This window comes from Scyliorhinus canicula, chromosome 17 (genome assembly GCF_902713615.1).
Source record: "Scyliorhinus canicula chromosome 17, sScyCan1.1, whole genome shotgun sequence".
Classification (NCBI taxonomy): domain Eukaryota; kingdom Metazoa; phylum Chordata; class Chondrichthyes; order Carcharhiniformes; family Scyliorhinidae; genus Scyliorhinus; species Scyliorhinus canicula.
Genome location: NC_052162.1, coordinates 572,446 through 586,797, shown reverse-complemented (window position 1 = coordinate 586,797; position 14,352 = coordinate 572,446). Strand labels below are relative to the sequence as shown.

Here is a 14,352-nt window from a genome sequence, read left to right as displayed (position 1 = left end):
GTGTCCGCTGCCCCCACTCCCCGATTTTCAGTTATTATTGGCAAGCTTTCAAATAGACGACTGCCCAGTTCCCCAATCACCGTGACTTTGCATTCCTTCCTTGCATGTTTCTCTCATCCTCACCAGTATAAATATAAATTCCAACACCTAATCCGATTAGTTATAACTTACAGAAAATATAACTACGCACCCTTGTTCATTCCTTTAGTGTCTGTTCATTTCCTGATCCTGGTGCTCCTCTGCCGTGCTACCTCAGTGGCTGCAGCGATGCGGGTTCACTGGAGAAGCAGGATGCTCTCGAGCAGTTCGGAGTCTCAGACTGACCCCCCAGGCACTGGTAGAGAGCAAAGGCAAACCTGCTCCAGGATGACAGGTTGAGGAGACAAGTTGTGAAATCATTTCAAGTCCCAGGCCTCTGCCTTCCTTGTGCAACTAATATTTGTTGTACTTTTTACCAATTTATCTTCAATTTTTTCAATGATTTGTTTGCACAGAACATTATTTACATTGTGTGATGAATTGCAATTTGCAGAGTCAGCAACATCCTCTTTAGTAATTCTGAAAACAAATATCTGGAACACACAAACTCTCCCTGGAACGCAGATGGATTACTCGAGTAGAGATTTTGCAACAGCAGCTCCAGGCTATCAAGGTTTGTGATAAATCAACAGTCTGTAGTTAGTCAACCCCCTCGCTGACAGAGTTTCACAAATGCAGATGAAAGTCATGTTACAGAACTTTTTATATATATACAATATAAACTTTCATTCAATACAGTAATCCAGATCCAGTCACTTCCTTATTGTTCTGAAGCCTGATTTTCCTTTTTGCACAATGTTGGGAAAATAAGGACATTGATAAGCAGATTTCAGGTTAGTCAGGTGTAAATCCACTGATAACTCCACATAGAGCAAAAGAAACAGGTGTTTATACAACACCGTCACGATACATGGCAATACAAAGTTAATGAAACAAAAAAAATTCAAGTTTATGGGAAAATAACAAACAGAGTTCAATGTAACTAATTATTTATTTTCCCAGAAGCTTGTGAAACTGTTTATAGGGATTTATGGATTATACACATGGGTCATGCAGTGATGGAGAGATATGACATACAATATTAAATTAGGCAAATGTCTCCTTTCTCCTGGTATGTTACACTATGCACATGTTTGTTAATAGCTATGAACACTCCACAGGTGCCTGATATTACAGGTATCTGCGAGACTCTCTGTAAAAGCTGCTTCCGCAACAATCATTCAATAAAGAAATAACTAAAGTAACTGAATCTGTACAAAAGGACCAATGGAAGTCAATGAGAGCTGTCAATACATTCTGCCAACTCTCCCATTGCACCCAGCTCAAGGTGGCTTTGTTAGCCATTAACATTTGCACTTATCCAAGGCAAAGCACAAAGATCGACTCAACAACAGCTGAAAAATAAATTCAAGTCAAGAACCATTTCTGTTTAGTGCTATTCATAGAAAGTAAAGCTCGCAAGTATCTGAAAAGGACAAACCTGTGCTGCACTTCGAATCTTATGGAAGTAAAAGTCAAAGCCAAAAGCTGTGATTCTAGCAGGAGACATTTCAGCATTTTTCAGATTCCCAAGTGTCGGTGCAAAAAAATGAACAATTTCAAGGGAAAAAATTAAAAAGGGAGAAAATATTTCTCAGAATGACTACAACCAGTTCATTAACACTGACATTCTTCTACACAATTACATATATTAATGGCACCACACATTTTACACCAGGTTATAATTGATGTAAACTCTGTTCCCAAATTCTCCATGCTTGCAACATTCCTTCAGGAGAGGTGGGGTCACTTTGGTGAAAGTCCAGGTCCTGCCGTGAAAGATGAGCAGGAATCAGATGTCGTCACTGGAGACTCTCTTATTGTACTAGACTTTGCTGGTGAATCCTGACTTGAACTCCCATTGCTACTGCTGCCATCGAGACCATCTGCTGATAGACTGAGGAACAGATCACCGCCTCGGATAGCACTGAAAAATCAAAACCAATTATAACAGAAAATTAGCCAAAGTCAACCATCTGACTGCACAATTTTAGTTCAAATCCCAAATGTAGGTTGGGACAGTGGAGTTGTAAATGGTGGAGAGGGGTAAACGTTCCGAGATTGTGTTCAGGAATATTTTCTACAGCAGTCCAGCCCAATAGGAAAGGATACAGCGCTGGACCTGGTCCTCGGAAAAACGGTGGGCCAAGTGTATCCAGTGTCAGTGGGGAAACATTTAGGAGACTCTTCATTATATATAATCAATTATATTGTTAGGCATAGGCTGGGTTTATGGTAGAAAGGGACATTCGGCAGTCAGAGTTAGAATAATTAACTGGGAGAGAGTGAGAGCTGACTTCAATGGGACAAGATCAGAGTTGGGCCAGTTAGACTGGAACAAAAGGTTTGTGGGAAAAGTAAAGCTGAACAGACTCCAGGGGCACAGTCAGGAGTATTGTGTTCAGTTTTGGTCACCTTGCTATAGGAAAGATGTATTAAACTGGAGAGGGTCCAGAAGAGATTTACAGGGATGTTGCTGGGACACAAGGACTGAGTTACAGGGAGGGATTGGACAGGCTGGGACAGGGACTGAGTTACAGGGAGAGATTGGACAGGCTGGGACACAAGGACTGAGTTACAGGGAGGGATTGGACAGGCTGGGACAGGGACTGAGTTACAGGGAGGGATTGGACAGGCTGGGACACAGGGACTGAGTTACAGGGAAGGATTGGACAGGCTGGGACAGGGACTGAGTTACAGTGAGGGATTGGACAGGCTGGGACACAGGGACTGAGTTACAGGGAGGGATTGGACAGGCTGGGACACAGGGACTGAGTTACAGGGAGGGATTGCACAGGCTGGGACACAGGCACTGAGTTACAGGGAGGGATTGGACAGGCTGGGACAGGGACTGAGTTACAGGGAGGGATTGGACAGGCTGGGACACAGGGACTGAGTTACAGGGAGGGATTGGACAGGCTGGGACACAGGGACTGAGTTACAGGGAGGGATTGGACAGGCTGGGACACAGGGACTGAGTTACAGGGAGGGATTGGACAGGCTGGGACAGGGACTGAGTTACAGGGAGGGATTGGACTGGGACTGAGTTACAGGGAGAGATTGGACAGGCTGGGACAGGGACTGAGTTACAGGGAGGGATTGGACAGGCTGGGACACAGGGACTGAGTTACAGGGAGGGATTGGACAGGCTGGGACAGGGACTGAGTTACAGGGAGGGATTGGACAGGCTGGGACACAGGCACTGAGTTACAGGGAGGGATTGGACAGGCTGGGACAGGGACTGAGTTACAGGGAGGGATTGGACAGGCTGGGACAGGGACTGAGTTACAGGGAGGGATTGGACAGGCTGGGACACAGGCACTGAGTTACAGGGAGGGATTGGACAGGCTGGGACAGGGACTGAGTTACAGGGAGGGATTGGACAGGCTGGGACACAGGGACAGTTACAGTGAGGGATTGGACAGGCTGGGACACAGCGACTGAGTTACAGGGAGGGATTGGACAAGCTGGGACAGGGACTGAGTTACAGGGAGGGATTGGACAGGCTGGGACACAGGGACTGAGTTACAGGGAGGGATTGGACAGGCTGGGACACAGGGACTGTGTTACAGGGAGGGATTGGACAGGCTGGGACACAGGGACTGAGTTACAGGGAAGGATTGGACAGGCTGGGACACAGGGACTGAGTTACAGGGAGGGATTGGACAGGCTGGGATAGGGACTGAGTTACAGGGAGGGATTGGACAGGCTGGGACACAGGGACTGAGCTACAGGGAGGGATTGGACAGGGACTGAGTTACAGGGAGGGATTGGACAGGCTGGGACACAGGCACTGAGTTACAGGGAGGGATTGGACAGGCTGGGACAGGGACTGAGTTACAGGGAGGGATTGGACAGGCTGGGACACAGGGACTGAGTTACAGGGAGGGATTGGACAGGCTGGGACAGGGACTGAGTTACAGGGAGGGATTGGACAGGCTGGGACAGGGACTGAGTTACAGGGAGGGATTGGACAGGCTGGGACAGGGATTGAGTTACAGGGACGGATTGGACAGGCTGGGACACAGGGACTGAGTTACAGGGAGGGATTGGACAGGCTGGGACAGGGATTGAGTTACAGGGACGGATTGGACAGGCTGGGACACAGGGACTGAGTTACAGGGAGGGATTGGACAGGCTGGGACAGGGACTGAGTTACAGGGAGGGATTGGACAGGCTGGGACACAGGGACTGAGTTACAGGGAGGGATTGGACAGGCTGGGACACAGGGACTGAGTTACAGGGAGGGATTGGACAGGCTGGGACACAGGGACTGAGTTACAGGGAGGGATTGGACAGGCTGGGACACAGGGACTGAGTTACAGGGAGGGATTGGACAGGCTGGGACAGGGACTGAGTTACAGGGGGGGATTGGACAGGCTGGGACACAGGGACTGAGTTACAGGGAGGGATTGGACAGGCTGGGACAGGGACTGAGTTACAGGGAGGGATTGGACAGGCTGGGACAGGGATTGGGTTACAGGGACGGATTGGACAGGCTGGGACACAGGGACTGAGTTACAGGGAGGGATTGGACAGGCTGGGACAGGGACTGAGTTACAGGGAGGGATTGGACAGGCTGGGACAGGGACTGAGTTACAGGGAGGGATTGGACAGGCTGGGACACAGGGACTGAGTTACAGGGAGGGATTGGACAGGCTGGGACACAGGCACTGAGTTACAGGGAGGGATTGGACAGGCTGGGACACAGGGACTGAGTTACAGGGAGGGATTGGACAGGCTGGGACAGGGACTGAGTTACAGGGGGGGATTGGACAGGCTGGGACAGAGACTGAGTTACAGGGAGGGATTGGACAGGCTGGGACACAGGGACTGAGTTACAGGGAGGGATTGGACAGGCTGGGACACAGGGACTGAGTTACAGGGAGGGATTGGACAGGCTGGGACAGGGACTGAGTTACAGGGAGGGATTGGACAGGCTGGGACACAGGGACTGAGTTACAGGGAGGGATTGGACAGGCTGGGACTTCTGTCTTTGGAGCATAGGAGACTGAGGGGTGATCTTATAGAAGTGAATACGATCGTGAGAGGCATGGATAGGGTGAATGCACTCAGTCTTTTCCCCAGGGTTGGGGAATCGAGAACTAGAGGGCATAGGTTTTAATTAAGAGGGGAAAAATTAATGGGACCTGATTGTGGTACGTATGTGGAATGAGCTGCCTGAGGAAGTGGGTGAAGCAGGGACATTGACAACATTTAAAGGGCATTTGGACAGATATGAAATGAAATGAAATGAAAATGGCTTATTGTCACGAGTAGGCTTCAAATGAAGTTACTGTGAAAAGCCCCTAGTCGTCACATTCTGGCGCCTATTTGGGGAGGCTGTTACGAGAATCAAACCGTGCTGCTGACTTGCTTGGTCTGCTTTCAAAGCCAGCGATTTAGCCCTTTGCTAAACAGCCCCTGATTACATGGATACATGGATAGGAAAGGTTTAGAGGGATATAGGCCAAATGCTGGCATATGAGGTTAGCTGAGATGGGCTTTTGGGTGGCACGGACCAGTTTGGACCAAAGGGCCTGTGTCTGTGCCGTAAATTATATGATTCAGGGGACATTCTCTCAAAAAACGATAGGGAAAGCAAATCAGCGAGATATACAGTTTGGGAACCAAGAGGAAATCCAAATCTTCAGATGGGAGATGAAAAAACTCATTAAAGAAGCAAAGAGATGGCAGTACAGTAGCACAGTGGCTAGCACTGTGGCTTCACAGTGCCAGGGTCACAGGTTCAATTCCCCGCTGGGTCAATGTCTGTTCTCCCCGTGTCTGTGTGGGTTTCCTCCGGGTGCTCCCGTTTCCTCCCACAGTCCAAAGATGTGCAGGTTAGGTGGATTGGACATGATAAATTGCCCCTTAATTGGAAAAAAATGAATTGGGTTTTCTAAATTTATTTTAAAAATGTGAACGCACTGGAGGGATTGCAGAAGAGGTTTACAAGAATGGTTCAGGGATGAGACCTTCAGCTATGAGGATTGATTGGAGAAGTTGGGACTGTTCGCCATGCAGAAGGCTAAGAGAAAATCTGAGTGAGATGTTCAAAATCATGATCGGCTGGACAGAGTAGACGGGGAGAAACTGTTCCCCCTCGTAAAAGGATTAAGAAGAAGAGGCACAGATTTGATTTGCAAAAGAAGAAAATGTGATGTGAGGAAATTCTTTTTTACCCAGCGAGGGGTTGGGATCTGGAATGTACGGCCTGGAGGTGTGGTGGAGGCAGGTTCAATCGAGGCGTTCCGGAGAGCATTGGGTGGTTATTTGAAGAGAAACAATGTGCAGGGGTACGGGGAAAAGGCAGGAGAATGGCACTGAGTCACGATGCTTGGTTGGAGAGACGGTGCAGACATGATGGGCTGAATGGCCTCATTCTGCACTGTAACAATTGTGATTAATTGAATGGCGGAACAGGTGCAAAGGGCTGAATGGTATCTTCCTGTTAACTCAGATATTCATATAGGGACTGGTTTAGCACAGGGCTAAATCGCTGGCTTTTAAAGCAGACCAAGCAGGCCAGCAGCACGGTTCAATTCCCTGTACCAGCCTCCCCGAACAGGCGCCGGAATATGGCGACTAGGGGCTTTTCACAGTAACTTCATTTGAAGCCTACTCGTGACAATAAGCGATTTTCTTTTCATTCATTTCATTTCATTTGGAAAAACAAACACACTGCCCCCCCCCCTCCCCGATCAGACAGACTCTCCCTTACAGTCTCACCCCCCCCTCCCCGATCAGACAGACTCTCCCTTACAGTCTCACCCCCCCTCCCCGATCAGACAGACTCTCCCTTACAGTCTCCCACACTGCCCCCCCCTCCCCGATCAGACAGACTCTCCCTTACAGTCTCTCCCCCCACCCCCCCCCCGATCAGACAGACTCTCCCTTAGTCTCTCACACTCCCCCCCCCCCCCCCCCCAATCAGACACGCTCTCCCTTAGTCTCTCTCCCCCCCCCGATCAGACAGACTCTCCCTTACAGTCTCTCTCCCACCCCCGATCAGACAGACTCTCCCTTACAGTCTCTCTCCCCCCCCCCCCCCCGATCAGACAGACTCTCCCTTACAGGCTCCTAAACTCCTCCCCCCCCCCCAATCAGACAGACTCTCCCTTACAGTCTCTCACACCACCCCCCCCCCCCCGATCAGACAGACTCTCCCTTAGTCTCCCAAACTCCCCCCCGATCAGACAGACTCTCCCTTACAGTCTCCCAAACTCCCCCCCCCGATCAGACTCTCCCTTACAGTCTCCCAAACTCCTCCCCCCCCGATCAGACAGACTCTCCCTTAGTCTCTCCCCCCCTCGATCAGACAGACTCTCCCTTACAGTCTCCCAAACTCCTCCCCCCACCCCCCCCCCCGATCAGACACACTCTCCCTTAGTCTCTCCCCCCCCTCGATCAGACAGACTCTCCCTTACAATCTCTCCCCCCCCGATCAGACAGACTCTCCCTTACAGTCTCCTACACTCCCCCCCCCCTCCCCGATCAGACAGACTCTCCCTTACAGTCTCCTACACTCCGCCCCCCCTCCCCGATCAGACAGACTCTCCCTTACAGTCTCCTACACTCCCCCCCCCCCCCCCCCCCCCCCGATCAGACTGACTCTCCCTTATCTCGAACAACGACGAGTCTGAATACAGGAGGGAGATAGAGAACCTAGTGGAGTGGTGCAGCGACAACAATCTCTCCCTCAATGCCAGCAAAACTAAAGAGCTGGTCGCTGACTTCAGGAAGCATAGTACTGTACACACCCCTGTCAGCATCAATGGGGCCGAGCTGGAGATGATTAGCAGTTTCAAATTCCTAGGGGTGCACATCACCAAAAATCTGTCCTGGTCCACTCATGTCGACGCTATCACCAAGAAAGCACAACAGCGCCTATACTTCCTCAGGAAACTAAGGAAATTCGGCATGTCCACATTAACCCTTACCAACTTTTACAGATGCACTATAGAGAGCATCCTCTCGGGCTGCATCACAGCCTGGGTATGGCAACTGCTCGGCCCAGGACCGCAAGGAACTTCAGAGAGTCGTGAATACCGCCCAGTCCATCACACGAACCGGCATCCCATCCATTGATTCCATCTACACCTCCCGCTGCCGGGGGAAAGCAGGCAGCATAATCAAGGATCCCCCCCACCCGGCTTACTCACTCTTCCAACTTCTTCCATCGGGCAGGAGATTCAGAAGTCTGAGAACACGGACGAACAGATTCAAAAACTGCTTCTTCCCCACTGTCACCAGACTCCTAAATGACCCTCTTGTGGACTGACCTCATTAACACTACACCCATGTCTGCTTCATCCGATGCCAATGCTTATGTAGTTACATTGTATATATTGTGTTGCCCTATTATGTATTCTCATGTATTTTCTTGAATTCTGTTTAATTCCCTTTTCTTCCCATGTAGTGAATGATCTGTTGAGCTGCTTGCAGAAAAATACTTTTCACTGTACCTCGGTACACGTGACAATAAACAAATCCAATCCAATCCAATCCTTACAGTCTCTCCCCCCACCCCCGATCAGACACACTCTCCCTTACAGTCTCTCTCTCCCCCCCCCCCCCGATCAGACACACTCTCCCTTACAGTCTCTCTCCCCCCCCCCACCGATCAGACAGACTCTCCCTTACAGTCTCTCTCCCCCCCCGATCAGACAGACTCTCCCTTACAGTCTCTCTCCCCCCCCGATCAGACAGACTCTCCCTTACAGTCTCTCCCCCACCCCCCTCCCCGATCAGACAGACTCTCCCTTACAGTCTCTCTCCCCCCCCGATCAGACAGACTCTCCCTTACAGTCTCTCTCCCCCCCCGATCAGACAGACTCTCCCTTACAGTCTCTCCCCCACCCCCCTCCCCGATCAGACAGACTCTCCCTTACAGTCTCTCCCCCCCCCCCCTCCCCGATCAGACAGACTCTCCCTTACAGTCTCTCTCCCCCCCCGATCAGACAGACTCTCCCTTACAGTCTCTCTACCCCCCCTCCCCGATCAGACAGACTCTCCCTTACAGTCTCTCTCCCCCCCCGATCAGACAGACTCTCCCTTACAGTCTCCCACACTTCCCCCCCCCCCGATCAGACAGACTCTCCCTTACAGTCTCTCCCCCCCCCCCCCCCCCCCCGATCAGACACACTCTCCCTTACAGTCTCTCTCCCCCCCCCCCCGATCAGACACACTCTCCCTTACAGTCTCTCCCCCCCACCGATCAGACAGACTCTCCCTTACAGTCTCCTACACTTCCACCCCCCTCCCCGATCAGACAGACTCTCCCTTACAGTCTCTCTCCCCCCCCCACCGATCAGACAGACTCTCCCTTACAGTCTCTCTCCCCCCCCGATCAGACAGACTCTCCCTTACAGTCTCTCCCCCACCCCCCTCCCCGATCAGACAGACTCTCCCTTACAGTCTCTCTCCCCCCCCGATCAGACAGACTCTCCCTTACAGTCTCTCTACCCCCCCTCCCCGATCAGACAGACTCTCCCTTACAGACTCTCCCTTACAGTCTCCCACACTCCCCCCCCCCCCCCCCGATCAGACAGACTCTCCCTTACAGTCTCTCCCCCCACCCCCCCCCGATCTGACAGACTCTCCCTTACAGTCTTTCCCCCCCCCCTCATCAGACAGACTATCCCTTACAGTCTCCCACACTCCCCCCCCCCCCCGATCAGACAGACTCTCCCTTACAGTCTCTCTCCCCCCGATCAGACACACTCTCCCTTACAGTCTCTCCCCCCACCCCCCTCCCCGATCAGACAGACTCTCCCTTACAGTCTCCTACACTCCGCCCCCCCTCCCCGATCAGACAGACTCTCCCTTACAATCTCTCCCCCCCCCCCCCCCCCGATCAGACAGACTCTCCCTTACAGTCTCCTACACTCCCCCCCCCCCCCCCTCCCCCCGATCAGACTGACTCTCCCTTATCTCGAACAACGACGAGTCTGAATACAGGAGGGAGATAGAGAACCTAGTGGAGTGGTGCAGCGACAACAATCTCTCCCTCAATGCCAGCAAAACTAAAGAGCTGGTCATTGGCTTCAGGAAGCAAAGTACTGTACACACCCCTGTCAGCATCAATGGGGCCGAGGTAGAGATGGTGAGCAGTTTCAAATTCCTAGGGGTGCACATCACCAAAAATCTATCCAGGTCCACTCACGTCGACGCTATCACCAAGAAAGCACAACAGCGCCTATACTTCCTCAGGAAACTAAGGAAATTCGGCATGTCCACATTAACCCTTACCAACTTTTACAGATGCACTATAGAGAGCATCCTATCGGGCTGCATCACAGCCTGGTATGGCAACTGCTCGGCCCAGGACCGCAAGGAACTTCAGAGAGTCGTGAATACCGCCCAGTCCATCACACGAACCTGCCTCCCATCCATGAACTCCATCTACACCTCCCGCTGCCGGGGGAAAGCAGGCAGCATAATCAAGGATCCCTCCCACCCGGCTTCCTCACTTTTCCAACTTCTTCCATCGGGCAGGAGATACAGAAGTCTGAGAACACGGACGAACAGACTCAAAAACAGCTTCTTCCCCACTGTCACCAGACTCCTAAATGACCCTCTTGTGGACTGACCTCATTAACACTACACCCTGTATGCTTCATCCGATGCCAATGCTTATGTAGTTACATTGTATATATTGTGTTGCCCTATTATGTATTCTCATGTATTTTCTTGAATTCTGTTTAATTCCCTTTTCTTCCCATGTAGTGAATGATCTGTTGAGCTGCTCGCAGAAAAATACTTTTCACTGTACCTCGGTACACGTGACAATAAACAAATCCAATCCAATCCAATCCTTACAGTCTCTCCCCCCCCCCCCGATCAGACACACTCTCCCTTACAGTCTCTCTCTCCCCCCCCCCCCCCCCCGATCAGACACACTCTCCCTTACAGTCTCTCTCCCCCCCCCCCACCGATCAGACAGACTCTCCCTTACAGTCTCTCTCCCCCCCCGATCAGACAGACTCTCCCTTACAGTCTCTCCCCCACCCCCCTCCCCGATCAGACAGACTCTCCCTTACAGTCTCTCCCCCACCCCCCTCCCCGATCAGACAGACTCTCCCTTACAGTCTCTCTCCCCCCCCGATCAGACAGACTCTCCCTTACAGTCTCTCTACCCCCCCCTCCCCGATCAGACAGACTCTCCCTTACAGTCTCTCTCCCCCCCCGATCAGACAGACTCTCCCTTACAGTCTCTCTACCCCCCCTCCCCGATCAGACAGACTCTCCCTTACAGTCTCTCTCCCCCCCCTCGATCAGACAGACTCTCCCTTACAGTCTCCCACACTCCCCCCCCCCCGATCAGACAGACTCTCCCTTACAGTCTCTCCCCCCCCCCCCCCCCGATCTGACAGACTCTCCCTTACAGTCTCTCCCCCCCCACCGATCAGACAGACTATCCCTTACAGTCTCTCCCCCCACCCCCCTCCCCGATCAGACAGACTCTCCCTTACAGTCTCCCACACTCCCCCCCCCCCCCCCCCGATCAGACAGACTCTCCCTTACAGTCTCTCACACTCCCCCCCCCCTTCCCGATCAGACACTCTCCCTTAGTCACTCCTCCCCCCCCTCCCCGATCAGACAGACTCTCCCTTACAGTCTCTCCCCCCACCACTCTCCCCGATCAGACAGACTCTCCCTTACAGTCTCTCCCCCCACCCCCCCGATCAGACAGACTCTCCCTTACAGTCTCCCACACTCCTCCCCCCCCCTCCCCGATCAGACAGACTCTCCCTTACAGTCTCTCTCCCCCCCCCGATCAGACAGACTCTCCCTTACAGTCTCCCACACTCCCCCCCCCCCGATCAGACAGACTCTCCCTTACAGTCTCTCCCCCCACCCCCCCCCCCGATCAGACACACTCTCCCTTACAGTCTCTCTCCCCCCCCTCCCCCCGATCAGACACACTCTCCCTTACAGTCTCTCCCCCCCACCGATCAGACAGACTCTCCCTTACAGTCTCCTACACTTCCACCCCCCTCCCCGATCAGACAGACTCTCCCTTACAGTCTCTCTCCCCCCCCCCACCGATCAGACAGACTCTCCCTTACAGTCTCTCTCCCCCCCCGATCAGACAGACTCTCCCTTACAGTCTCTCCCCCCCCCCCCTCCCCGATCAGACAGACTCTCCCTTACAGTCTCTCTCCCCCCCCGATCAGACAGACTCTCCCTTACAGTCTCTCTACCCCCCCTCCCCGATCAGACAGACTCTCCCTTACAGTCTCTCTCCCCCCCCGATCAGACAGACTCTCCCTTACAGTCTCCCACACTCCCCCCCCCCCCCCGATCAGACAGACTCTCCCTTACAGTCTCTCCCCCCACCCCCCCCCCGATCTGACAGACTCTCCCTTACAGTCTTTCCCCCCCCCCTCATCAGACAGACTATCCCTTACAGTCTCCCACACTCCCCCCCCCCCCCCGATCAGACAGACTCTCCCTTACAGTCTCTCTCCCCCCCGATCAGACACACTCTCCCTTACAGTCTCTCCCCCCACCCCCCTCCCCGATCAGACAGACTCTCCCTTACAGTCTCCTACACTCCGCCCCCCCTCCCCGATCAGACAGACTCTCCCTTACAATCTCTCCCCCCCCCCCCGATCAGACAGACTCTCCCTTACAGTCTCCTACACTCCCCTCCCCCCCCCCCCCCCCCCCCCGATCAGACTGACTCTCCCTTATCTCGAACAACGACGAGTCTGAATACAGGAGGGAGATAGAGAACCTAGTGGAGTGGTGCAGCGACAACAATCTCTCCCTCAATGCCAGCAAAACTAAAGAGCTGGTCATCGACTTCAGGAAGCAAAGTACTGTACACACCCCTGTCAGCATCAACGGGGCCGAGGTAGAGATGGTGAGCAGTTTCAAATTCCTAGGGGTGCACATCACCAAAAATCTATCCTGGTCCACTCATGTCGACGCTATCACCAAGAAAGCACAACAGCGCCTTTACTTCCTCAGGAAACTAAGGAAATTCGGCATGTCCACATTAACCCGTACCAACTTTTACAGATGCACTATAGAGAGCATCCTATCGGGCTGCATCACAGCCTGGTATGGCAACTGCTCGGCCCAGGACCGCAAGGAACTTCAGAGAGTCGTGAATACCGCCCAGTCCATCACACAAACCTGCCTCCCATCCATTGATTCCATCTACACCTCCCGCTGCCGGGGGAAAGCGGGCAGCATAATCAAGGATCCCTCCCACCCGGCTTACTCACTCTTCCAACTTCTTCCATCGGGCAGGAGATTCAGAAGTCTGAGAACACGCACGAATAGCCTCAAAAACAGCTTCTTCCCCACTGTCACCAGACTCCTAAATGACCCTCTTGTGGACTGACCTCATTAACACTACACCCTGTATGCTTCATCCGATGCCAATGCTTATGTAGTTACATTGTATATATTGTGTTGCCCTATTATGTATTCTCATGTATTTTCTTGAATTCTGTTTAATTCCCTTTTCTTCCCATGTAGTGAATGATCTGTTGAGCTGCTTGCAGAAAAATACTTTTCACTGTACCTCGGTACACGTGACAATAAACAAATCCAATCCAATCCAATCCTTACAGTCTCTCCCCCCACCCCCGATCAGACACACTCTCCCTTACAGTCTCTCTCTCCCCCCCCCCCCGATCAGACAGACTCTCCCTTAGAGTCTCTCTCCCCCCCCCCCACCGATCAGACAGACTCTCCCTTAGAGTCTCTCTCCCCCCCGATCAGACAGACTCTCCCTTACAGTCTCTCCCCCACCCCCCTCCCCGATCAGACAGACTCTCCCTTACAGTCTCTCTCCCCCCCCGATCAGACAGACTCTCCCTTACAGTCTCTCTCCCCCCCCGATCAGACAGACTCTCCCTTACAGTCTCTCCCCCCCCCCCCCCCCGATCTGACAGACTCTCCCTTACAGTCTCTCCCCCCCCCACCGATCAGACAGACTATCCCTTACAGTCTCTCCCCCCACCCCCCTCCCCGATCAGACAGACTCTCCCTTACAGTCTCTCTCCCCCCCCCGATCAGACAGATTCTCCCTTACAGTCTCCCACACTCCCCCCCCCCCCCCCGATCAGACAGACTCTCCCTTACAGTCTCTCACACTCCCCCCCCCCTTCCCGATCAGACACTCTCCCTTAGTCACTCCTCCCCCCCCCTCCCCGATCAGACAGACTCTCCCTTACAGTCTCTCTCCCCCCCCCGATCAGACAGACTCTCCCTTACAGTCTCTCCCCCCACCCCTCTCCCCGATCAGACAGA

At 52.9% G+C, this 14,352-nt stretch overlaps 1 protein-coding gene across 8 annotated transcripts in view; it reads right to left on the bottom strand.

Annotated features, from left to right (window-relative positions):
* Positions 1-724: 724 nt before the first annotated feature.
* Positions 725-14,352, bottom strand: part of pabir2 (PABIR family member 2) — a 71,081-nt gene continuing 57,453 nt past the window's right edge. For all 8 annotated transcript variants that reach the window (XM_038775064.1, XM_038775065.1, XM_038775066.1 and 5 more), the window contains one exon: positions 725-2,005. In XM_038775064.1, coding sequence (XP_038630992.1) covers positions 1,825-2,005 — 181 coding nt within the window. In that variant the 3' untranslated portion in view covers positions 725-1,824. The remainder of the gene's footprint in view (positions 2,006-14,352) is intronic.